The following is a 23,785-nucleotide window of genomic DNA, read 5'->3' as shown; positions in this document are numbered from 1 at the left end:
GGTGGTGGGGTGGGATAGTTAGCTTGTGGAAAATCTCCGGACCGGCAGATTCTCAATATAACTACCAACCAGCGTAAGGGTAAGTAACTACAGAGTATAAGGTGGGTTGGAGATATGTTTCAACAAGACTCTTGATCCAAGTCAGATGACCAGGGGAAGAAGGTCTCTCTCCGCTAGTTACATCATGAGCATACATTGCGCGTCTCATGAGATACACCTTACAATGTACGGGGTACTCATTTCCATGCTGTCCACGTTAGTGTGAAAATTGTCATGTTCACAATATCCCGCCTCCGGTTTCTTTCATCCTACCCTACCCTACCATGATGGGTTCATGATCCTGTTGCTGAAAACGCTCCTTGTATAAGTTAGCGGCAACGCCTAGCCCTACCTAGCGGCTGTCGCTCTTTGGAGGAGGAAAAGGAGGGTGCTTTAAAATAGGTCGAAAGAGATGCACATAACATGAACTTACAGTAATACTTCTTCTCTATTTCCTTCTGTCGCCTTTTTTTTCGTTTCTAGAGTATACGCTCCCTTACTACCAACATATAACCTCCTACAACTATATTGATTTCTCCATATCTCTACTATACAATCACTAATACTCGACGTAACTTCTTAACCAGCCGGGAATGACAGTGAGTGCTGCGACAGATATGAACCACGTGGCGCGAGAACCCTCAAGGAGTTGCTGACCCCAATTCCAACGACAGCAGACGTGTGTATGCACCAGCAGCGAGCGACCTGGTGGCTCTTCTTAGGCGGGCGGATGTCAACCACTACTCAAGGAGCAGCTTGATTTATCTATTATTCAAGAGATCCAATCCTGCAACACTGCATCCGGGAGCTCCATTAGTGGGTTTGGCTCGTTTCTTCTAGCAAGAAGGGGCCACGATTTTTCTAGAGTAAATTCCACGTGGTTATATACTCTTAACTACCCTTGAAAGCCCTATGGATTCCTATTTAAAGCTCCCTTCCCCTTCACATCCGCAAAAAGGATTATATGCCTGCTGCTCAGCATTGGAAAATTGAAGAGGACGGCAGCTTATTTGTTAGAGGATAAATCTGCTTTGAAATCAAGATGGGTGGCCCCACCCCAAGGATTAATCCTTCCGGTGCAAGCGGTGAAAGCGCACCCCATGCTCTATTTGTTTGCCACGAGTGCCAGATTTCACGTAACGTTGTTCAAAGTTTCGACGTTGATCATTACTCTACTCTGGTGGGTGAAATCTGAACCACTTCTCTACTCTTCTACGCAGAACATATATGCATCAGCGGTAAAATCGGCGAAACAGGCTCCTGACATTCTTTCGCTCTCGGTCAATCCAAAATATGGAGAATATACAAAGTCCACTCCAGATCGGCAATATTACTTTGCAACATCGTATCGTTCTGGCGCCATTAACTAGATTTCGCGCGGATGACAATCATGTCCCTCTTTCATTCGTTAAGGAGTATTACGCAGACCGCGCTTCGGTTCCAGGAACGTTGCTAATCACGGAAGGCACTTTTATTTCGCCCCGCGCGGGAGGTTTCGACAATGTACCTGGGATATATAACGATGAGCAAATCAGAGCATGGAAAGAGATCACCGATGCAGTCCATGCCAAAAGCAGTTTTATCTTCTGTCAATTGTGGGCTTTGGGAAGGGCGGCAGACTCGCGAGTCTTGACTGCAGATGGCCATCCAGTGGTCTCTAGCAGTGACATCCCCATTTCTAAGGAAAGCGCTGTTCCTACGCCACTAGATGAAAACGGAATCCAAGAGTTCATCGGAGACTATGTTCAAGCGGCAAAGAATGCCATGGAAGCTGGCTTTGACGGAGTGGAGATTCACGGAGCCAATGGATACCTTTGCGATCAGTTCTTGCAGGATACATGTAACAACCGCAATGACCGTTGGGGTGGAAGCATCGAGAATCGATCAAGATTCGGCATCGAAGTGGCTAAGGCAGTTTCAGAAGCCATTGGATGTGAGAAAACTGCATATCGAATCAGTCCATGGAGCCCGTTCCAGGCCATGGGAATGGCAGATCCGAAGCCACAGTTTACCCACCTTGTTCAAAACCTAGCAAAGATCAAATTGGCGTATTTGCACGTGGTGGAGAGCCGGGTCAGCGGTCCGGAATCGTGTGAAGGAGCTTATCAGAGCACGGATTTTGTCGTCGACGCATACGCGAATTCCGGGCCAGTAATCCTCGCTGGAGGGTTCCGCCCCGAGACTGCTAATCGAAGAATTGAAAATCTCAAGGGTCAACGCATCGCCATCGCATTCGGCCGATTTTATACATCGAACCCAGACCTGCCCTTCCGTGCTTTCAATCACATACCTTTCACGCCGTACAACCGAAGAACGCTTTATACGCCAAAATCCCCAGTTGGATATATCGACTTCCTTAACAGCTCACAGTATGAAGCTTGGGCTAGCACAAAATCAGAGGCGTCGCCGACGCTAAACTAGCGAGTAGCCAGTCGTTAGGATTATTCTGAGGATTGGTAATCTTTGCCATTGATCGCATTGCCTGTCGTGTCGCGCATCATATTGTATCCGTTATGATCAACTTCTTGCAATTACTAGTACATGTATGTACATACATAGATCGATAGAAGCTCGTATATATGCGATGTTGAACCTTCCGTTCCATGCAGAGTACCCAACCATTATTAATTGCTCAGGCAGAAGTCCCAATTTTATTACAGAGTAAAACATCCAAGCACTACGGAGTATTCCTGACGAGAAATAACCAAATTCCTCAACTGGATCGACGCCATACATACATACTCTGTATTGGGCAATATTAAATGCATAAGTCACAGTCACATCGGAGACTTTGTCCACACCCCACCCAACGCCAACGGCCAATCCGCTGTTACATCGGATTAGATAACGCTGCGGCGGGGTTCAAGCCAATGCTGACGAATACTAATAAGAAGCCTTGCAAGCGGGCAGTGAAAATCGGGACGTGATCGGTTGTGGTGGCGTGAAGGAGTATAAATAAATCCCTGTCCCCATGGCGGTAAGAACTCGAGATAGCCTCGTATGTGATGATTCTCCGCTTTGCAATGGCTGCCATAGATCCGTTAGATCCGAATGAAGAATGAACATTATAAAGCCTATGGAAGTCATGTTGCCGGTAACGTCGCATTTACGATTACCAACAGAACGCGCCACTGATGGCACGCGCTCGAGTTGGCTCCAGAATTGGGAATTCTGTTCGTGTATGTGCCCTTGGGGCCCGAAAGCAATACCTTTTGCACCGTGGTTTTTCGAAGGGTTAATTTTCGCCTGTAGGGAGAGTAGTTAATCGCTTTATGGGATTCGAATGCGAATGACATGCGCTGGGAAGTGACGTTTGATGGGCTAGGAGCAAACCAGACTGCATGTTGGGTATGTATCGTACGGAGTATTGGATTTATCAATAGATCTATCTTACCAACCCCATCTTTCGATTATCCTCTGGACCTGCACTAGCTGGAATAAGGCTAAGTAGCATGCGTTAGCCGCCGTTCATATGGCCCGGCCTTGGTCGCAGGAGGGTAAGTGCACGGTAATGGTGGCATCAGATGCAGATCTTGACCTGTCAGTTGCAGGATCTGCGGAGATCCCGTGTTGATATCGTATTGAGATTCCTTATCAAAATCGCAAAGCCGCCGATCGCTGGGTGAGGGGCTCGAATGATGATTCCCTTGGCTGTTGCCTCGGGGTTTTCTAGATGGATTCTCTCTGGATGCAGTCCGGCAGTTCGAACGTCTATGTCGATACCTGATTTAAGATTTTGGCCAGAGTTTGCCTCAGGACATGGTAAATTGTTCCGGAAAAAATGTATTTACTATGCCCAGGCGCAACATCTCGATGGGTAATAGCGGTCTCCGATTTGATTCAAGCGGCTAAATTGCATCAAAAGCGATCTCTAGCTCATCCTCTAAGCTTTGAAGGTCGTTGTCCCGTCGCTAAGGCTGAGCGCTGAGCTTGTGGCTAGAATAGTTAGTTACCGGATTTCACCGGGCTCATGGAGCATGCGCAAAATCTATCGTTGCCTTCATTGCTGCACTTGTAGACATAGAAGAAGCTGCTCTTATCTGTATTGCTCGTCCTCTTGTCTTGTGACTAGCACGTTTTCTTTCTGTCCGCGTACTTTCATTCGCGGATCCAGTGGGAATGTCTCTTGACCTCGTTTCCTTCAAATCGTTACTACATATTCGATGCGATGGGTGTTCTATCAGCATCATGCCGGAGTCATCGCATATTGAATGAATCGATGTTTCAAAGACGACTTTCGGATGAACAGTCAAACTGTTTTCTCAAGTTGTAGACGAAGAGGCGGCGGGGGAAAAAAGCCCCTTGCCGTATATTTCGTGAATTCGGTCAATGGACCTGATCCGCATGGTCGCAAAAGGATGGCCAAGTCATCCGGGAGCAGCTTTCTTAAACCAACGAGTCAGTAACATGCGGATAACTTTCTAGTTGCGGAATATGATGAGCTGTCGCTGCTGAAATGCTTACTGGTTAAGGATTTCAAGAAAATTCAGACAAGGAAAATTCTTTCGAGTTCATCAATTTATTCATGACCTTTCTTTGTAAACAAAAAGGATCGCTTCGATAACTACCGTTTTTCTTGTTGACAGATTTATGAAGGCTGCATGGTTTCTTTAACCTGAACCTTGCTAGCCAAGCATGAAACTCAACTGAAGAGCGGAGGAGTAATCTTCGGAAATTGGTTAGTTATCTATTCCAGACCAGATCTTAACAGAAAGAATAGTTCAGTTAGTGGGACCTGGTCAGCTCTTCATGTTAATCAACAAGGATGTTCGGCTTTTTGACGTTCCTATCAGTTATCCAAGGTGTTCTTGGAGGGAACTCCCAGCTTTAAAAACTCTTTCTTCGCGAAATATGAAGTAGATGCTTCATTGACCGTATCCCGGCCCCCAAGCTTGATCGCAGTTCACACCAATTGGAGTAAAAGACAGGTCCCTTTGTCGAACTGACGGGTCCTCTTGTATAAGAGAGTGCTTGTTATGTTGGCCAACTCATTCTTGCTTCAACCAACTAGGCGTTGGAAGGTAAGTAAAGAACATTCGCACCGGGGACTTTTTCTTTGTTTTAACCAATGGGGCCTGGCATTGTACTGTCCTGGCTGGGAAGAAGAGAAACAAGTAGGACGGCTCAAATACATCGATAAGCACTGTAGTCTCCCTTTGAATAATGTACTATGTATATGCGAGTATTATTTATATGCGAGTGGAAGTCCTCAATTTGAAATACATCGCCAGGTACTTTTATATCAACGTATATTAAGACTTGCAATATCCTTTACTTTCCACCGTATACCTGGTATGTTCTTCCTGCATTCCAGAAGGGATTGTTTCTCAGGATTTTTCCGTCCAGCAACTAACGATCTCAGTGGTAACAACACAAGATCTCTCCGCGATCCCTGACATTATATTCGGTTATTAAGGCACAAATTTAATTACCGACAAGGTCTCCGACTGGCGCCCGCAGTTGAAACCGTTTGCTGCTTGCTCATCTCTAAGGGAAAGTATTGTCATTGTCGAAAGTCGCGTAAAAATGCCAATGTTTGGCAATATCGAACAACTAAGAGCGTCTCGGAGGCGCGAAGCACAGCTGACGAATAGGGAGCTCCAAGATGAGGTGGCAGCTAATTGTCGCCTCAGCAGGCTGCCAGCCGACATAAAAATCCATATCCTCGCATTCGCGGACATTTCAGGCATTAGGACTTTGCTGCGATACCTCCCTCTCTCCGCAACAAGCTTCCAACGATTGTTCGATGAGCGCAAACGAGCAATTCTAGCAGCCATAGTTCAGGAGAAACTGTCGTGGGAATGGAGCATCATAGCTGGTAGCGACCCGTATGTCCCATTAGCATCGCTTAAACCTAGATACTTCAACCAAATCGCACTGGTGGTCTGCGCGCATTTCGACCACACCAGGTTCGGAGAAATGAAGCCAGGAACCGGCTTTAGATGGCTTCCGACTGGACAAGATTTCCCTAATACCCTGCAAGATCTGCGGATGAAGATATATAAAAACGCCACACGTAACGCATTCGACCTGCTTGAATTGCTTGAGGAGGTACAGAAAGAGATGAAGGCCAGAGAGAAGGTCACCCTGGAGCACTGGAAGAAAACCTCCGGAGATCAACGACGAGAAAGTTGGATTGTTTCTTGGGGTAGGAACAACCTGTATAGGGCCTTACTCATCGAGTGGAAGCTGCAACTCCCCGACATCTCAAAGCCGGCTGATGTTACGCATGCTCCAGACACTCGCGGAATTAAACTAAATAGTCCGGCGAGCCAAGCAGTACGTTCCCGATTGACATACGAGGAATGGACGACTCTGGTGGATCTCATGGAAGCCAGAGCCTCGCATCGCAGCCGGAAAATAGAAACTGTCAAGCCTGAGAAGCCATCGGCGCCGAGGGAAGAAATGTGGGGAATTTTCCTTGCTCAGTTGGAAGAAGCTCAATCGAATCTTATTTCTAGTTTGGAAAAAGGGATATCAGCTCTTCCTTGCTTTCTGGATATCTCACCCTAGGAACGCATATATTTGGATAAAAAGTTTCCATCGCCGCGATGAACGACCCAGGAGAAAAATGTACCTTTGTTCATGGAGTTAGGAGGCGGAGGTATAGTTTGCCTACTTAAGATATGTAGTTTAAATATTTGACCCAAGCCTGAAGGTTATGGCCATAGATAGAATTGAAAATGACGCAGTTTATTCAGTATCGGTCTGCCCTTCCATCTCTGACGATAATAACTTGTCCACCAGGTAGGTGATTCGTTCGCCGCTTTCAATCAGCCAAGCCCAACCAATTTCGTCTAATTTCCTTTTATCTTGGCTCTTTTTGGCATCACTCTGCGCTTTATCAGCTCTTGCAATAATTCCCTTTTGGATTGCGGCTCTCAAGGATGGCTGGACTTGTAACATGTCATTAGAGGCTAATAGCAGTAGTAAGGTCTCGAGAAGTATCGATACTTTCGCATTTTCAATGGCATCGTTCGTGTTAGCGGCAAATTGCAGGTAATATTTCTCTAGTGTAGATTGGTTGATGTACGTCTGTTCTGAATTAGGGTGTTGGTGAAGTAAAAGTGAAAGAATCGTCTTGCACAAAGTAGTTCGCGCGTTATCGGCAAAATTAGACAACATCGGACATGATACCAGGAGCTGAAATGTGGGGAGGGACAGTGGACGGACAAACTCCCCAAAGAGCTGATACAAGTCTTCGACTGTCATATAATCCTCCGGGAGAGCATCTGAAACTCGGGACAAAATCTGCATAAGGCGCTGCCGAAGACCAATAGCCGATACGTCACCCAGCAGTGTTTCCTGGCCCGAATGTGTGCTACTTGATGACTTGTACGACGGATGCATATCGAGATTCTCGGCCGACCTCGAAAATGGAGTTGGTGCTGTAGTTCTCGATCGTTTCGGACGCGATGGCCTGGTATCCCCCGTGTAAACGGCGTCATTTTCTTCGTCAACGTCATCTTCGTCTCTTGCAAGGTAGTCCCCAAATATACCTTCGTCAACGTTCACATCCGCTTCACGCCGCTTCAGATGATCCTTGTCCTTTTCTGGTTCCTTTAGTTCGTTGCGGAATATCATCTTAAATTCGTTCAGCGACGCCTGATTCCCGTCCGCGAAAATAGCTCGAACGATTCTTCGATGCTGGCTGGACACTCCCGACGTACCCGAGATATACTTAAAAATTAAGCTCTGGCGGAGAGTATCATCAGAAGATAGTGCTCCTACCCCATTTTTCGAGCTATCGATCAACTTTTCTCTCTCTGCCCAGTCGTCTTCCAACACGTCACACATAAACTCCAGCCAGACCCTCCATCTAGACCAGCGCTTGGGATAAAGAACGGCACAATTAAAGGCCCATCCAACAGCAGACCAGAAATCTTCAGATTGAAACCAGATAGACCCACGACGAGCAATATCCATGTTAATAAGGCCCGGGTACGAATCCATACCTGGAGCGCCGGCTCCCTCGCTCCCATCGTTTTTGCGACGCGACCCCCTATGGCGCGAGGAAGCGTAACGCGTAAAAGCAAATGCACTCCCGAATTGTGCAGCCAAAGGTCCCACTAGCTTATTGGTAAGGCGCAAAAGTTGCAAAGCAGTAGTAGACGCGTGCGCAGCTTCCCGCGACTTTGCGAGAGTTGTGGTGGAGGGATGAACGACTAGAGTTGCCGCAACCGCAAGCTGCTGGGTGGTTGGTACGAACGCAGGGCCTGACGCGATAGTACCTGATGAGAGAAGGCTTAGGAGAAGATGGAGAGCTTGATGGTCTACAAGACACGGATATTATATCAGTTACTTGCTATTATTGGGATCTCTTGCAAAGGAGGGACATGGGAAGCTTACACAGTTTTTCTTCGAAGTAAATGTTGCAGTGTCGGCTCAATTCGAAGGGGAGAGGCTTTGCGCGCCGGTATTTCGGGGCCACAGAGTCCTCCAGCACCTCCTCTTGGGGTTCCATGGCCTGGATAGCTGAGTGGTATTTATATATTTCTTACGTCTCCATGGACACGCGTGATGAAAAAGAATAAGCGGGGATAGTCTAGTCAATCGTTGTGGGCTTTTGTAGGTGATGAACTACTGCTGGGTATTAAGGTTTGGACAGAGCCGCGGAACTCCCTAGTTAATCTTATCAATCAATCAGCCAGTAACTACAAGTACGACTCACGATCCCCGCCAATTCGCCGAAATATTTAATCCCAGATCTCATCGTCTTCAATCAGCATTATTCCCTACGTCTAAAAGGCGAAGTTATCTGCTTTCTTTCTTCGACCCATGCTCCTTCCACGCGCCATGTCCGTGGCAGTCAGCTCATCCCTGCGTAGCTGGCGGTTTGCCCCGCTTCATCCTGACGCAAGTAAAGACAATAACAAGTTGAAGTTGAAAGGCGTTGTGTTTGATGTTGATGGGACATTATGGTACTCGAATTCTTTCGTGAAGGAGCTCCCTACGGTTATATACCGCCAAAGCTAATTATTATTACCAGTCTACCGCAGAACTATATGTTCCAAGAGATGCGGTATGTCCATCCTATCCTCTTTCTCAAAGATACAAAGAATGACAATATCACAATCTCTCCGACTAACAAATGGCAAATTCCAGCTCCGTACTTGGGATTGATAAGTCTATCGATATCATCACGCACATCCGCAGCTTGCCAACGCTAGAGGACCGCACCACAGCTATCAAGAAAGTCAGAGATATCGAACGGAAAGCTATGGTAAAGCAAGAGCCTCAACCCGGTCTTCTAAAATTGATGGATTATCTGCAATCAAAGGGATTAAAGCGAGCGTTATGCACACGGAATTTCGAGTACGTTTATTGATCCCCAGGCGCGCCGCCGCCAACATCTTCAGCATCAAATACCTCCTTTTCACTAAATCAATCATGTTTCTGTGATATTTGCTAATAGCCCTTCTTATAGAACCCCTGTAAACCACCTTCTAACAACTCACCTCCCAACGCATGAATTCCTCCCAATCATAACCCGCGACACTCCAGACATACTCCCAAAGCCAGATCCGGCAGGGATTTTACATATAGCTAAAGAATGGGGCATAAAATCAGAAGAGCTGATCATGGTACGTAAACTATACAAGCTTAATTTTTCCAATAATGGTGGATTTTATTCCTCCCTTGAAACATATCCCAGCTATATAGCGTCATCGGCATCTGAATTCAATTATACAAGAAATACACAAAACTTAAAATGCGACAATTATACATATATAGGTCGGCGATAGTCTTGACGACATGACAGCTGGTCACCTAGCAGGGGCTGCTACGATCCTCCTACTAAACGACCACAATCAAGCCGTGAAGGAGCATGAGCATACGCACTTCTGCGTTGAGCGCCTAGATGACATAATTTCCATCTTGGAGGATGGGGTTGCGGATTCTGTGGAGAATCTCTAGGATTATGCAGACATGGGTACGGTGATGTATATTTCCGACATTACAGATAGAAGACCGTGGAGAGGCCTTGGTGTTCAGTCCCATGGTATTTAGGGTAAAGGAAGTGGTATGTCCGTTTGGTTGTCAGTGCCCTGGAGAATATCTACGACGATGTTGAAATTATCCAATTAGAGTCTGATAGTCGCCATTGTTTTGGCATCATTTTGTCATATGTGATAATATCACTGAAAACCCGGAGATAAATATAGCATAGTATCAAAACATAAATCCGCATGATTGTTACCAGATAGGTATCTCAACAGAAGAAGCAGAATGGCATCTAATATACGCAGAAACGCCAAGATGCAGTCAGCTAAACGTCCATGCAGTATTTCAATTCTTCCATGTCATTTCAGAGTCTATGTTGGTCCCATGCTTTCTGAGCCGCGCTGGGCATAGGTCGATATGTTTCCCTATTTGAACCCCTTTTGACCCCTCTTCCACGACCTCGAGATCCACCTCCACCACCATTACCACCACCTCTAGCCCTAGGTTGCCAACTGCTTGCCCCGTTGCCTTGACGGGTTGAAGGTCGGATAGGCGACAGAGAGCGTTGACGCGTATTGTTACCGAAATATTGGTCTCGTTCTCTATAATCACGGCGATAATCATTAGGGTTTTGCGGTCCCTTCCCGGAGCCTTGGGGCCGACGTGTATCATCATCAAGATTCCTGCCACGCCCAATTCCATTGCTGAAGCGTATGCGTCCACGTGGAGGTGAACGGTGTGTTGTTGGGTTCCAACTATCTGGTTGTCCGAAAGCTCCATCGCTCTCGGGAGATGGTGAATGGCCTCTCGCGCGGCCTCTGATCTTGTATCCAGAATTTCTCTGGTTACTAGTTCCCTTGCCAGAAATGGTAACAGGGAAGGTGTTTAGGTTGGAGAACATTGAGGGGTCAAAATGTTTAAGACTGAAGGAAGAAGAGTTCATTGGAAAGTTGCGAGTAGGACAATCTCCGACCAGATGGCGATTACTCGTGCAGTGACAGCAGGATATGGAAATAAATATGCGGCCTGAGGTTGGGTTTCGCTTGGGGAGCTTCCATATCAAGTCACATTCGCACTCGGTATGGTCGCCGGAACCACAAAAGTCACAGGGTTCTTCCGCGGCTGAGCCTTTCAAAAGAGAAGAGCACGCTTCTGCGTCGTGACCCCGTTCTCTGCAACGTTGGCATCTTCGCCGGGAAGGACAAAATCGACTTTCATGAACAGACCATGCTCCGCAATGTTCACACTACGTACGATGTCAGAAATTTAACTAGAGCTGCTTTCGTGGTGCACAGAAACGGAATCACAACTGCGCCCGATAAAAATGAGACGTCTAGATAACATACCTCCTTATTGGGACAGATATCCGCCAGATGACCTTCCTTCATACAATCAATACATGTTATGGGCAGGCTGAGGTCAAGATCTTCTGGCTCCAAATCGAGAAATATATACCTAGCCTGAGTCTCCAAATCAACACGAGTGAGATCAGCAAGGGTAGTGGGATCTGAAGGGTACTTTGCGCGAAACAAACGAATCGCCTCGGCCTTTGGGCCTCCAGACAAGGCGTTTCCTCTATTACCATCACAATAAATCTCGTCTTCTGGTAGTTTGTTTTCAGTTTGCACAGAGAGGTTCGAGCCATGTGGTTCGCTGAGAATCTCCCCATTAAGTTTTTGAACGCCTGGCACGTCGCTACCTTGGTGGGCCATTTCACGGCCAGGACCATGTAGCTCCCCAGTGGCCTCAATCCTCTCATCTGTTTTAGGCAAACCACTCAGGTTAAGAACGATGTCATTATTGCCATCCGTGTCATCTCCAGAATCCATATCAGAGAACTCTGCAGTGAAAGTCTTTTGGCCTACATTCGTTCCGACATGAGCCTTACTCCGACAAGCATCTGTTTCGGAGTCGCTTTGGCCTTGTCCGTGCATTCGGCGATGATGCTCACCATCGCCACTTCCGGCAGACGAAGCAGACGCACTCCGACTGCGCCAGTATTTCCCATTGACAGCCTCAAATGAATTTGCTGCAGATGAATCAGGCGTGTCCGCTTGGCGTCGCCCACGAAGAGCGGTCCTGACAGTGCCTTTACTGAGTTTGTTCCAATTCATTGCGGGTGCCATTCCTCGAGATGCGGGCGGCGAAACGGATGATGGCACGAGGTCCGTGGTGGTGTCATCACTGCTTTTATTCTCCATGGCCGTATCGGGACTCGAGCTAGATGAGCTATCAACTTCTAGCAGTGTAGAGGTAAATGATGTGCCTTTGGGGACAAAGTCTTGAATGTCGCGACGACCTAACGTGAGATTCTTTCCTGATCGGCGTTTCTCAGATGTCCCTATAGAGGATATTTTCTTAGATTCAGAGAAGGCGTGCTTTTTTCGGGTCCTCAGCAAACCAACAGAGGCTGTACGCGAGTCGCAATCATCCTCATACATGTTCCGCCGGGTAGACCTGCGGGAGGAGTGCAAGCTTTATATTGTTGGAATTAGGCGTAGGCCAGCATGCGTAGCTAGTTATATATGTCGCAGCTGTGACACCCCGGACTGTCGTACAGTGAAGAAGGGAAACCTGAAGTTGGACTGAGGGGGCACGGATCGTGTATGGTGATTTGAGAAGCTGTTTTTAATTAAAGAGTTGCCAACGCAAAGCCCAACCAGGAAGCTAAATCCTAACTTAAATCTTCCAGGTTGGAACGAATCCAGGTCACATGACCCTCAATAACGTCCACGGGTTATTTTATTAATCGCGACGTTGTCTTGGCCCATGTGGCGATTCTTGGCATGTCTCGGGGGCTTCGGTGGAATATTTTTCCGCAAATCAGATGACGAAGCTTCCTGCTCTGGGCCGTGTTCGGTGGCCTTCAACCTTTGGATGCTCGCCAGTGGAAGTTCAAACAACGCCCAAAACACTTCCTTCAATGTTCGCTGTCTTTTTCTCGCCGGTTTGCAGCACCCCTCTTCTTCGATAATGCCTTCCTGAGTTTCCCTTAGTGCTGTGCTGTGTTGTTCAACTCCTTTGCCCGCTGGTGCAGCTAAACTCCGAAGTTCTCCGCAGTTCCGGACAACTCTCCTCCTCCTCCTCCTCCTCCTCCCACCGGTTCACAGCTCCCGCCTCACTCGTTCCTCTAGATACTCTTAATTAGCTGTGCATTCACCGGTATACGGAGCTCTTCGTTGCGACCCTCGGCTCAGACTGCATAAACGCCATATTGTTACGCGAAAACTTTCGATCCGTCCTTATATATATCCCCAGGCGACAACACCAGAGAGACAGCTATCCTTTTGCTCGTATATTTCCCTCCTGTCTTCGCATGCATTCTTCACCCATATTTTAGCAAGCGACCCTATACAATACCGCCAAGCTGTCTTCCCTTCTGGTTCCCAGGACTGTCTCCTTTGCTCCCGATCTCGACTCCGGCCCCAAACCTGATTCCACAATGAGCGAGACCAAAACAGGACGGAGGAGACGGTCGAGCAGCATTATCTACCAGGAGCCTCCGGAGTCGATTGAGCATACAAGTGATCAGGCTGCCCTGCCTAACCTAAACGCCAATTGGGTTAACGCAAAAGGTAAGGATCCGCATACTTCCTTCCTTCTTGACAACCGGGATTTCGGAATTTGTGGAGCTAAGAAGCCGGAGAGGGACAATCAACGACTTGAGGAGGACATGTGCCATATACTGTGTTACTATGAAACGCAAGCTGACTCAAATTTTGATTTCCAGGTGCATGGACTATCCATTTCGTTCTAATCGTCGCTCTTAAGATTTTCTACGACATCATCCCTGGTGTATCGCAAGAGACTTCATGGACCCTCACTAATATCAGCTATATGTTTGGCTCGTTTCTCATGTTTCACTGGGTTCGAGGAGTACCGTTCGAATTCAATGCCGGAGCATATGACAACCTTAACATGTGGGAGCAAATCGACAATGGAGACCAATATACACCAGCCAAAAAGTTCCTTCTCAGCGTTCCGATTATTCTCTTCCTACTCAGTACTCACTACACCCACTACGACTTGACCTACTTCATAATAAACTTCTTGGCAGTCCTAGGAGTGGTCATTCCGAAGTTACCGATCGTAAGTTACTGAAGCTGACAAACGTACCCAAAAATGGAACTCTAGGCTAACCTTTCCCCTCCTCCAGTCTCACCGAATGCGAATAGGCCTATTTTCAGAGCGTCGTGATGATCCTTGATAAAATTATGGGCGTCTTAAGAGAAAGGCGGCAAAAAGAAAACAAAAAAGAAAGAAAGAAAAGAAAAGAAGAAAATTCTCAACTTTGGCTTGATTTAGATTGACAACTTTTCCCTTTCCTTTTTGCTACTCCCGCCCGCCCGCCTATATATTTTTCTTTTCTTTTTTAATATCATCCGTTACTGGATTGGGCGCTGCGTTCCATCTTAGTAGATTCGCAATGGAACAATTGTTTTTTTTTTTTTTTTTTTTTTTTTTTTTTTTTTTTTTGATAGCTTGCTCTCTCTCTGTGGATTTCTAGTGTTTTGCCGGAAACAACTATTTTATTTACTTGCTTTGCCTCTCTTTTTCTCCTTATTAGCGCCTCTGATCATTCCTTAGGAAGTTCTACTTTGAGAAGTAGAGGGGGAAACAAAAATTAAGGCGACTGCGCTTGTGTTGGAAAACGACACCGGAAGAAAATACCCATATTTCTTTTGTCATTGTCCTGTACCTACTTCGCGAGATATTTGGAGCTTTTGGGCGTCGGATTCTGAGCTATTTCGTTTTGCTCACTTTCTCTCTCTCTCTTCTTTTTGAAAAGGGGGAAATGTCAAGGAGGATTCAAATGAGGAAGCCAAAAAATGGTTGTATATAATATAGTCTCCTGTTTTCTAGGTATCTCGGGCATGGTACCACGCCACCAACCATCTATTGCCTTTCCTACATTTCATCCCTCCAGCTTCTTCTCTGGTTATTCAATAGGTGATACGATATATGGCTAATTTGCATACCTTACGCGTACTGGGAGCTGTTGGCGTTGCATAATTGGGCGATCCTCCGTTGCATGGCGACTCAAGTGTTACGAGGTACTGTGCAATCCAGGAGGTTTTAGCTCTTCCAAGGTTCATCCTATCACCCCTAAGGTGGGCTGGCTGGCTGGCTACTTGCCTGTCTACCTGTGTGAAACACGCCGGCCAGCATGACATGGCTATAGCCTGATTGTTTACCTGGAAGACAAGAACACCACGGATACATGTTTAGTTTCCGCCCGCTTGGACTTCGTGCGTATATTGCATACATAGAACCCATTCTCTCAGCACAGATTGAGGACATCAGCGTCAGTTTTTCCCATTTTATGTTCCTGCTTTTTTAATATTAAAACTTCAGTTTGGTTGTTAATATTATATTGAGTTTGGGCGGGAGGAGCCAGAGGATTTGATTTATCTCGTATCATTTCTCTTTCCTGGCTGAGATCGTAGGTAATTGGCGAGCAAATGGCAGCAGCCGGGGCATGAAGGCTTTGGAGCAAGAACGAAAAATAAATGGATAGTAACAGAAATCATTTTAACATTTGGGTTCCGCACATATGATAGACAAAGAGGTATGTCAAGGGGAGGGATCTGCCAGCCGAAAAGAAGTAGGAAAAAAGGTAGAAAAAAGGGAGAAAAAATAATATCGAGACAATAAGCAAGTAATGTTTGGAAGAAAGTCGCACAATATCAGCATGAATTAAAAAGGGAATAAAAAAAGGCAAGTTACATGGCAAGTATAACAGGAGTAAAAAAACGTAGAAAAGGCAAAAGCTTCAAAGCTGTGTCATTTCCGTATCATCATTCATATCAAACACAACGACAACATAAATGAAATGAAAGAGCCGGAAAAAACTCCACATGGAAACCCTTCGTCGCTATAAAACACTGAGATACAAAAACAACCCAGAGAAAAAAAGCAATAACCCATGCATGCCCCAGGAAAGGCCACGCCCTTTTAGACATCAATGTGAAAACGAGAAAAGCAAATAGGTGGGTGGGATAGAACATTGAGGAAATAGAATCCAATATCTATCATTTTAATAGTCGTCGTCATCAACTTGTTGTGGGCTCCCTCTATACTGCCGTCGTCTAGGGTATCCAGAGCTAGTGATAGGGCGCGGACCTGTGGGTTTTCGCTGGGGAGTGTTGCTCTTAGGCGAAGACCTAATTGGAGATCCACCGGCCTATATATCAAAAAAACTCGCGGTTAGCTGCTTCATGCTTCACAAATCGTGGGGGGGGGGGAATCAATAGTATTGAGTCGTACAGGATCGTAATTTGAGTGACGAGAGCCACGCGTAGCCATGCGTTCTGCATAAGTGAGCTGTCCATCCCCCTTTCCCTGAGGCGGTCGTTGGGGAACCAACGGACCTTCATCTCTGATTTTTGGCGGGCGCGGAGGCGCGTTTCGTCTCCCAGAAGCTGACGACCTATCGGAATATCCGCCGTCCGAACCGGGAGCTTTTGGGTTAGGGGTCATCCGTCCCAGGCTAGCATTGGATGCCCAAGCATCCGAGTTAAGAGCTACTGGAGTTACAAAGGTTTGAGCTTGCGATTCCAGTTGGGATTGATAACGATCTGTGGGTCCCTGGCGCGGTTGAGGATGTTGTAGATTCAAGCTATCCCTATGTGCCTGATACTTCGGATACTCCGAAAGCTGCGAGGGTACTAGAGGGGACGGGGGGCGGTTCTCCTGCCGTTGATCTAAGCTCGTGTTTGATCGTAGTCTGTCATCCCCGCGATGATCGTAATAGTCACCAGTATTGTATCCGTCCTGTCCTAGGTCCGAGCCTGATCGGGATAGCTCTGAGGAGTGTCGATCCTTGCGACCGGTTTGGATGCTATTCCGGATGTTCTCACCCATGGAGGAAGCTGTCGTTTTCGACCACCGCGAAATTTTTGGGAAAAACGACGAGCTACTTGATTTGTGTTTTCGAGACTTTTCGTTGGACGTTTTAGGGGTTGTATCTGTGCTCAGTGCCCCGGACACAAGAGGGACTCGCGGAGGAGTGCCCAATGGGGCAGAACCACCCCGTTTATGGCAGCCCATGAGCTGGGCGTCAGTGGCTACTTGCTGGTCAAGCAAATCCTGCTCATCCGGTGTTAATGGTTCTAAATCTTCGTCATCCTCCATAACAGGGCTAATTCGGTGGTCCGATCCACGCCGGATACTTGCAGCTTTCATATCTCCAGCCATACGAGGGGAATTCGAATAGCCGGACCTATCACCTCCTCCTGTTGATGAAGTATCAGCTTGATCTTCAGGCTCATAGCCATCTTGACCAGGGTCATATAAATTTTCTTTCGAGTTAGCGCCTCCAGTCCCCGGTGCTCGGCCCTCTTGAGCAGCTCTTAAAGCCTCAACTTCTAGAAGGAGATGAACGAGCATGTCCTCGACCCTGGAAAGATCGTTAGATCCTTTGAGACTCAAGCCCTTCAACGCCCGTTTGAAGACATTTTTCCTCTTTGATCGCTCATCGTCATCGTCGGCAGTTGTGTGCCGAGGGGTTCGTGAAATACCGAGCGGTTGAGGTCGAGGTCCTCCAACGAGCTTCTGGGTCCGATCATGTTGTTTATCACTCGCATCCATAAGCATTTCATCTTGCTGCGCAATGAACTTTTTCATGTTCTCGAAGGAATTACGCATTTCCGCGGCACTTCGCACAAGAGTCACAAGGATTTCGGTATCTCGAGCATTTCGTTGTGCATCACGAACGGTGAGCTAAGTAAAACGTCAGCATTAGAACTATTAAAGACACGTAAAAAAAGAAAAAAAGAATTAACAAGTATACTCACATGGTCCATAAGTGCAACAATGTCCTTCGATTGAATCCGATCAATTCCGTGACCAGTGGAACTATCGTAAAGTGGGGAGGGCATGCCGTGGGAATAACCACTCAAATGTCGTTTATGTGTTTCAGTGAACGGATCGTCGCGGCCTGATGAAATAGTAAGTCCCAGTATTCTATTATCAAATAATTCAAATGGCTCACCTCTTGGCTCAGGAGTAGCGAGACTTGGCGAACGGGGATTTGCCCCTGATATGTAGCCTTCATCCTTTACTCCTGGCGGAGTTAATAAATGGTCTGGATAGGAATCTCTTGTTTGCCCCTGGTCAATTTTGTTTCCAGAAGGGTATCCATCTCCATATCCATTCCCATAAAATGGTTCGTTAAAATTGGTGTTGGTATAAGGGGGCCGGTGGCCTGTGTCAGGATTAGGGCTCTCATGATCCGCGAGGGGGGCTTGGGGCTCTATTTCATCAGCGTTCGGTTCCATGTGCATGGCATTTCCCTTCGGTCGCGGGGGTGTTGGGTTGTAGGGCCAATGGTCTGTATTTTCATGAGGGATCCCGCCGATAGGACCTTGGATAATCGAAGGATTTGTGTTTATTTCTGACTCTTCAGAATCAGGGAAATGACCGATTTCTGGGATCGGGCTTCCAGCTCCGGGCAATGCTGTTGCTCCTAAGTGCGGCTGGTCGTCGGAAGAATCTTCGACGCTTTGAGGTGGTGATGTAGCACCCATCCGCTTTTGGAATGATGTCTCTTCAGGACTTGATGCATCTTGTCGTTGTTTTAATGGGCTTCCAAGGTTAACTTCTGCAAAACCTCGCTGCGCTCCTGTGTATGATCCCGGGCTTCCACTCTGATATCTACTCGGTGATCCAGAGGCGGAGTTCCTACCAGATTGGAGAGAGCCCATGTCAACCACCGATGGGTCAAGGAGGGAGGCAACGGCTGACTCAACCGCAACAGGTGTGTGGACATATTCCGCATTGGCTGCAGCGCCCTGTGCAACTTGTTGGCCGGGAGTAAAAGGATCTTCTAAACTGTCTTCCGTAGAGTTCGTCAGACGGCGGGTATCAACTCGATCGTCACTCAAACTATCCTGCTCTAGCGAATGTCTATATTCATCACTTTCATCGAGATGACTATCGGCCCAGTAGTCATGTTTGGACGTTCGTGGGGTTGGTTCGTACCCAAGGTCTACGCCAGACTCGTCTTTTTGAGCTAGGAATGCCTTTCTCTTTTCTTCGTAGTCAGCGGGACGTGTAGATCTAGCCAAATTCGTGCTTGGGGCAGACGACAGAGAATCGATGGATAGCCTGTGACCTGGTTCGGGAAAGTCCCTACTTACTGATCCAGAACTATCAGCTTGTTGTCCCGTTTCCTCTCCAATATCTGAGTCATCATCCCGGTAGCTTGCGACGCTCTGGATCGGGCTGAGAGCATGACCGGTGTAGTCGTTGGGGTGTTCGTCAAAGTGATCTATATATGTTTGGTCTGCAGGGTGGGTTTCTGCCTTGGTTGGGGTGATATTCTCATCATCAAAGGTTGGGCTTCTGGGCTGACTTTGGGCACTCAGGCCTTTCGCCGACAAACCATCACTAGATTTAGGCTCGTTCGCTAATCCACGGGGAGTTTGAGTTGGTGTTCGGGAAATAGGTGACTCAACTTCGTGCGGTGACCGGCGTGCCACCTCACCATGACGAGGAGTTTCCGTACCAGTGGTCCGTTGGGACAAGAGCGATTCTCTTGTCAATTCTGAATCAATTTCACTGCGTAGGGGCATTGGGGGCACTCCATGCTTCTGGAACATCAATTCAGTTTCATTGATGCTTCCACTTCGACTTCGGCTCTTGCTGCGCTTCTTCCTCCGCTCCCGCTTGTCTAGGCTTGACTTGGAATCGTGATGTTTAAGAGCAGCAGATGTCAGAGCCGTGCCGACAATTGCTGCAGCTTCAGCATCGCGAAGTCCTTTGGACTTTTTTCTCTGTATGGGTTCATCCGAGGGGTAAGAATCTTCGGAAAACCTTCGCGTATACGATTTAACGTATTGTGACTCCCGTGGTTTCTCCCGTCTGGATTCCCTGGGTCTCCCCGAATATCCGTCAGAAATGACTAATGGATCTTTGCTGCCACTACTGACGATCACACGCGGTTTGGTGACATCTGGAGCACTTGCGTGTTTAGACAGGCGCCGTCCCAGCTCATCCCTAGAGCCAATACTCCCCGAACCGAGAGAACCGTTCGTATCGCGCTCAAATTGGGTTCGATTCGCGTGTACTTTTTGATCTTTCTTCAATTCTTTGAGTTCTGGCAGGATGAGTCGTCGAATAGCATCCTCAACAGTTTCCAGCAACCTTGGGTTGTTTATTGACGATTTGGATGTCCCTGAACGGAAAGAATATTGATCTCCAGATTTGAGTTGGGGGGAGAGAGAATTGCTTAACAGACTCGATTCTGTGCTGGTCAAGTCCTTCTCTCGGTGTTTGCCTGAACGTCGACGCGAGGATTTCCCTTCAGGTTGTAGGAATTCTTTGCTTACACTTCGACTTCGGCTCTTTTCGCTACGTCTGTGTTTCGAGCGAGTGGCATCCCGCGGGACAGCACCAAGTTTCTCTGCCGCCTTATACGCAATCCTTTCTCTGCTTAAACTTCGACTTCTCCTTCTGGAAGGAGTTTTCAACATACCCGGAGAGCGGGGTTGCTCATGACCGTCGCCACTGCTTAAGCTATGGCTTCGTTGGCGGCGAACGTGAGACATAGAGCTCGAACCTTCCAACATGCTGTCCTGGGGCATGGAGGATATATCAGATGTTGGCTGAATATACCTGGCCGACACCTCACTGTCCCTAGAAAACTCTATCTCCAATGGTGAACGGCGAGTAGCACCGGCTTCGTCCGCCAGAGATCCAATTGAGCTGATACTTAGATCATCTGCTGCACCTTCAGTAATTTCCCTAGTTCGAGTTGGCGTTCCTAAAGAAATGCGCCTCGTATATGTAGGCTTTCTTCCCCCTCCAGATTCACTAATCTGGATGTGGTCGTTTTGGTCTCTGAGCTTGCGAGCAGCAGATGGCGTTACTTTTACTCTGACACTGGGTCGAGAATTAAGGCCCCCGCCCTTCTTTCCCCCCTCAAAATATTCGATTAAAAGAGAAGTTTGCGACTGGTGAGAGGTTCTAGAGAGTTTGGAGTCTTCTCGATTTTGAGATCGACGGCGGGTAGAGATAGTAATGGGGCTGCCGTCATCCGGGATGGAGTACGACGTCTTATCGGTACGTCGAGAAAGATCAGTTGCGAGGTCTGTCCCTGTCGCACTGCCTCCTGTTGTATCAAGGAACGAGGAGTCGGTAGGAGCTGGAAGCGTCGGTTTGCGGGTGTTAACACCCATCATGAGACGGCTAGCCGAGCAATGGCATACTCAAAAAGGGGAAAGAAAAAAGGGAGATGCGGGATATCAGGGGTATAAAAAATGTGAGGAAACAAAGCTTTTAGTGTAGCTATTAAGTGTAAACTCCGGAGTCGAACAAAGGGCTATTATTGGAAAAAGCTGGCACAAATGGTCGCCTCCTTGTCCCTAGCAACAAGCTAACTGTAGTCAAAGAGGTGGAGCCATCTAAGTAAGAGGACGACAGCCCTTGAAGATAGCCACGGATCGGTAGCGATGGCAGTAGCTGGCTGGTGGTAGTTGGTCGATACAGCTCTCAGAAGGCGGGTGGGGTGGTTGAAGGAGGTTGGTTGAGGTGAGGTGAGGATAGTGTTGTTGGTCTTGCTCACCTTGGGACAGCTTGAAGGAGCCTCACTCAACACGCAAACACCTCTTGTTTGTTTGCCAGGATACGAGAATGGCCAAAAGACAACTCACAGAGTCACCGAACCCCTATATTGCGAAAAGCTAAGAATTAGGGTTATTATTATAGCAGAAGAGGAAAAATGAAAGTGGTTGATGAGGAGTGAAGTTCAAGATTTGACAAGACTGGAGGGTGAAAGGTGACAACAACAGCCAAGCCCTGGCTGGGGGGGGGCGCGGAAAAAGAAGAGGCTGACAATCCCCTAGCGTGGGCTGTTGCTGCAGAGCACAACACTTACACCTCCCTCCCTCACGCCAAAGCCCATCTCCCTCTTCCCAGCCTTTTACTACGTACACATCGCCAAACATGCCAGTCCTTTAACGTCTATAACTGGACAGCCGGTAGTTCTGTTTACTACTTGTTCGAGAAAAAACACACCCGACAATTCTCACCCAGGCGCTGATTTTCTCCAACTCAGGAGCCAACGGGCCAAGTGGAGCATGCCAAATCTACAGCACATAACGGCGCAGCCAGTATCCAGACGGGAACCCATTGGGCCATGGCCCATGGAACGCTTTTCCACTACTCTGTACGGTTGAATGATTCCCTGGGCCGAAATATACCTCCCGAAACTCTCGCGGAAACCCAACTTCACAAACTTCCAAACCCACCAAAACCCTGTTGAAAATACTCCGTAGTCCGTAACAAGTTGGACAGAAAAATATACCAAGTTTCGCAGCTCTGATTTGATCACGTTATCATTCCTCCCGGGTATTCTCTCTTCTTTTGACACCTGTCTGGCGCCTGGCACTTGTAAAGCAGGGCTCTTCGTGGATCCAGATTGTGTACCCAGCATCAGGGAAACCTCCTGGAATGCTTGCTTCCAACGTCACCCAAAACAACTTGCACAGGGTCCCTCGCCTGTTCCAGCAGGCGGCGCAGGGCCTTTGAGGATATCACACCACACCGTCTATGATTGAAGTTTGTGCAGGATGGCCAGACAACAAGAAGAAGAGACATCTCTCTCATTTGGTTAATTTCAACTTCTCATCATCGATCGACAAATGCTACGGGCTCCCGTCGTCCACGGGTTGTATGAAAAGCGCTCTTTTTGTTCATTTCTTTTTGCGCCCATCCCATCGCATCGGCGATGCTCCACTCTTCTTTCCCAGCCACAGTCACCATGCCTCTCGAAGCCTCAACAGCTAAAGTGTAGCGGGCTTGCTGGTCTCCCTAGCGACAAGGCCCAATTCCACAAGCCAATTGGCTACTACTCCTACCCTTGTTCTGATTTCAGTTTTTTCGCGCTTGCCAACACATCACCCCACACCACCACATCCTTGAGCAATGGCTGCCTTCAATCCAAACCGCCACAGACCTTCCGTCATCGCTGTTCCTGTTGCCCCTCGTCCAAGAGCCGTGGACGAACAAGAGGTAAATGGAGGGTAAACATGGTAAAGCGAATGTTCATTGTTCAGTTGCCCGAGCAAATCATTACCGTCCAAGAAGCGTCCAGCTCAATGGGCAAACGCCCAGCCATCCCGCTTGTGTCTCAAGGTGCGCGATGTTGTGAACCCCGATCATTCCCAACCTCCGTGATTCTCTCCTATCAATAAGTTAAGATATGTTGATCATGGAAATTGTGCCCAGCCACTTGGGCAACTCCTCGAAGCCTTCCTAACTGTGTATGCATTCCACGTGACACTAAGGGGACTTCCTACGGAGTACATAGGAAAATTTCAGGATTTAGAAACCAGCCATGAATTGAGCACTTGAAGATATCCATTCTCCCTTCACGACTGGTATGTACATAAGAGGGAATGATCCTGCATATTTTGCTATTGGGAGGGTGCCGCAGCAGCCGTCAAATTTCGCTCGCAAAATCATGGAATTTGGCTAATCGATGATCAATGAGTGTGGTACTAAATCAAGGGGCTCAAGCAAAGTGCTATCAAATCTAATTGAAATCAAAAGGTCGACGGATCGTACATACATTTATCAGTCAAGGTTCTTTTGACGCAACATTGAATTCTGTGAAGCTCCTCGGAAAATTTTGTCTAATTGAACAGGAAGCCCTCTTGATCTCCTGGTCAAATTGGGAGTGGACGGAGAATGGATGCAAGGGAAAGAAATATGACAAGGAACTAATCAATCTCGCTAAGATGATTATTCAATAAACAGCGAATAGGGATACACAAAGCCATGGCACTAATACCTAACA

The 23,785-nt window shown here is 47.5% G+C and overlaps 8 protein-coding genes across 11 annotated transcripts; 5 read left to right on the top strand and 3 right to left on the bottom strand.

Moving 5' to 3' along the window:
- Window positions 1-884: 884 nt before the first annotated feature.
- On the bottom strand, window positions 885-8,884 carry BDBG_02192. Of its 2 annotated transcripts, none has more exons than XM_031720689.1 (4): window positions 8,389-8,884; window positions 4,504-8,312; window positions 2,056-4,424; window positions 885-1,981 (listed from the first exon to the last, which is right to left on the bottom strand). In XM_031720689.1, the coding sequence occupies exons 1-2, from the start codon at window positions 8,501-8,503 to the stop codon at window positions 6,733-6,735; spliced, it is 1,695 nt and encodes a 564-aa protein (XP_031576929.1). In that variant the 5' UTR covers window positions 8,504-8,884; the 3' UTR covers window positions 885-1,981; window positions 2,056-4,424; window positions 4,504-6,732. The 2 variants fall into 2 exon arrangements, with proteins under 2 accessions (XP_031576929.1, XP_002627521.1); XM_002627475.2 differs by having other exon boundaries at window positions 1,811-4,424; window positions 4,504-6,496; window positions 6,659-8,312; window positions 8,389-8,608.
- Window positions 1,333-2,460, top strand: BDBG_02195 (NADPH dehydrogenase; the record flags this gene model as incomplete). Its single annotated transcript, XM_002627478.1, has 1 exon — window positions 1,333-2,460. The coding sequence occupies one exon, from the start codon at window positions 1,333-1,335 to the stop codon at window positions 2,458-2,460; it is 1,128 nt and encodes a 375-aa protein (XP_002627524.1).
- Window positions 2,934-6,727, top strand: BDBG_02193. Of its 2 annotated transcripts, XM_031720690.1 has the most exons (3): window positions 2,934-4,437; window positions 4,521-5,331; window positions 5,402-6,727. In XM_031720690.1, exon 3 carries the CDS (start codon window positions 5,566-5,568, stop codon window positions 6,550-6,552), a length of 987 nt encoding a protein of 328 aa, XP_031576930.1. In that variant the 5' UTR covers window positions 2,934-4,437; window positions 4,521-5,331; window positions 5,402-5,565; the 3' UTR covers window positions 6,553-6,727. The 2 variants fall into 2 exon arrangements, with proteins under 2 accessions (XP_031576930.1, XP_002627522.2); XM_002627476.2 differs by having other exon boundaries at window positions 2,934-5,331; window positions 5,402-6,710.
- On the top strand, window positions 8,697-11,876 carry BDBG_02191 (HAD superfamily hydrolase). Its single transcript, XM_002627474.2, has 5 exons — window positions 8,697-8,960; window positions 9,029-9,061; window positions 9,145-9,354; window positions 9,467-9,623; window positions 9,775-11,876. The coding sequence occupies exons 1-5, from the start codon at window positions 8,818-8,820 to the stop codon at window positions 9,955-9,957; spliced, it is 726 nt and encodes a 241-aa protein (XP_002627520.2). The 5' UTR covers window positions 8,697-8,817; the 3' UTR covers window positions 9,958-11,876.
- BDBG_02190 lies at window positions 9,443-12,674 on the bottom strand. Of its 2 annotated transcripts, XM_031720688.1 has the most exons (3): window positions 12,390-12,634; window positions 11,331-12,325; window positions 9,509-11,230 (listed from the first exon to the last, which is right to left on the bottom strand). In XM_031720688.1, the coding sequence occupies exons 2-3, from the start codon at window positions 12,183-12,185 to the stop codon at window positions 10,349-10,351; spliced, it is 1,737 nt and encodes a 578-aa protein (XP_031576928.1). In that variant the 5' UTR covers window positions 12,186-12,325; window positions 12,390-12,634; the 3' UTR covers window positions 9,509-10,348. The 2 variants fall into 2 exon arrangements, with proteins under 2 accessions (XP_002627519.1, XP_031576928.1); XM_002627473.2 differs by having other exon boundaries at window positions 9,443-11,230; window positions 11,331-12,674.
- Window positions 11,884-15,535, top strand: BDBG_02189 (ORM1 protein). Its single transcript, XM_002627472.2, has 3 exons — window positions 11,884-13,559; window positions 13,715-14,073; window positions 14,141-15,535. The coding sequence occupies exons 1-3, from the start codon at window positions 13,427-13,429 to the stop codon at window positions 14,189-14,191; spliced, it is 543 nt and encodes a 180-aa protein (XP_002627518.1). The 5' UTR covers window positions 11,884-13,426; the 3' UTR covers window positions 14,192-15,535.
- Window positions 15,277-21,992, bottom strand: BDBG_02188 (uncharacterized protein). The gene is made up of 5 exons (XM_031720687.1): window positions 19,125-21,992; window positions 17,978-19,013; window positions 17,781-17,923; window positions 16,252-17,706; window positions 15,277-16,168 (listed from the first exon to the last, which is right to left on the bottom strand). Exons 1-5 carry the CDS (start codon window positions 21,165-21,167, stop codon window positions 16,022-16,024), a joined length of 4,824 nt encoding a protein of 1,607 aa, XP_031576927.1. The 5' UTR covers window positions 21,168-21,992; the 3' UTR covers window positions 15,277-16,021.
- Window positions 21,993-22,233: 241 nt separating this feature from the next.
- On the top strand, window positions 22,234-23,781 carry BDBG_16504 (uncharacterized protein). The gene has a single exon (XM_031724448.1). It carries the CDS (start codon window positions 22,629-22,631, stop codon window positions 23,178-23,180), a length of 552 nt encoding a protein of 183 aa, XP_031576926.1. The 5' UTR covers window positions 22,234-22,628; the 3' UTR covers window positions 23,181-23,781.
- Window positions 23,782-23,785: the final 4 nt, after the last annotated feature.

This window comes from Blastomyces gilchristii (assembly GCF_000003855.2).
Source record: "Blastomyces gilchristii SLH14081 genomic scaffold supercont1.3, whole genome shotgun sequence".
Taxonomy (NCBI): Eukaryota; Fungi; Ascomycota; class Eurotiomycetes; order Onygenales; family Ajellomycetaceae; genus Blastomyces; species Blastomyces gilchristii.
Note: the sequence above shows the minus strand (reverse complement) of the source record. Positions and strands in the feature narration are given on the sequence as shown.

Coding starts and splice junctions, on each gene's coding strand:
- BDBG_02193 (XM_031720690.1), top strand. CDS start 5,566: ATGCCAATGTTTGGCAATATCGAACAACTAAGAGCGTCTCGGAGGCGC.
- BDBG_02192 (XM_031720689.1), bottom strand. CDS start 8,503: ATGGAACCCCAAGAGGAGGTGCTGGAGGACTCTGTGGCCCCGAAATAC. Junction 8,313..8,388: donor TTACTTCGAAGAAAAACTGT/GTAAGCTTCCCA, acceptor CGTGTCTTGTAG/ACCATCAAGCTCTCCATCTT.
- BDBG_02191 (XM_002627474.2), top strand. CDS start 8,818: ATGCTCCTTCCACGCGCCATGTCCGTGGCAGTCAGCTCATCCCTGCGT. Junction 9,355..9,466: donor TTATGCACACGGAATTTCGA/GTACGTTTATTG, acceptor CCCTTCTTATAG/AACCCCTGTAAACCACCTTC. Junction 9,624..9,774: donor AATCAGAAGAGCTGATCATG/GTACGTAAACTA, acceptor ATACATATATAG/GTCGGCGATAGTCTTGACGA.
- BDBG_02190 (XM_002627473.2), bottom strand. CDS start 12,425: ATGTATGAGGATGATTGCGACTCGCGTACAGCCTCTGTTGGTTTGCTG. Junction 11,231..11,330: donor ATATCTGTCCCAATAAGGAG/GTATGTTATCTA, acceptor CATCGTACGTAG/TGTGAACATTGCGGAGCATG.
- BDBG_02189 (XM_002627472.2), top strand. CDS start 13,427: ATGAGCGAGACCAAAACAGGACGGAGGAGACGGTCGAGCAGCATTATC. Junction 13,560..13,714: donor CAATTGGGTTAACGCAAAAG/GTAAGGATCCGC, acceptor TTTGATTTCCAG/GTGCATGGACTATCCATTTC. Junction 14,074..14,140: donor TCATTCCGAAGTTACCGATC/GTAAGTTACTGA, acceptor CCCCTCCTCCAG/TCTCACCGAATGCGAATAGG.
- BDBG_02188 (XM_031720687.1), bottom strand. CDS start 21,167: ATGATGGGTGTTAACACCCGCAAACCGACGCTTCCAGCTCCTACCGAC. Junction 19,014..19,124: donor AAGCTGATAGTTCTGGATCA/GTAAGTAGGGAC, acceptor TACGAAGAAAAG/AGAAAGGCATTCCTAGCTCA. Junction 17,707..17,780: donor TTGTTGCACTTATGGACCAT/GTGAGTATACTT, acceptor CGTTTTACTTAG/CTCACCGTTCGTGATGCACA.
- BDBG_16504 (XM_031724448.1), top strand. CDS start 22,629: ATGCTACGGGCTCCCGTCGTCCACGGGTTGTATGAAAAGCGCTCTTTT.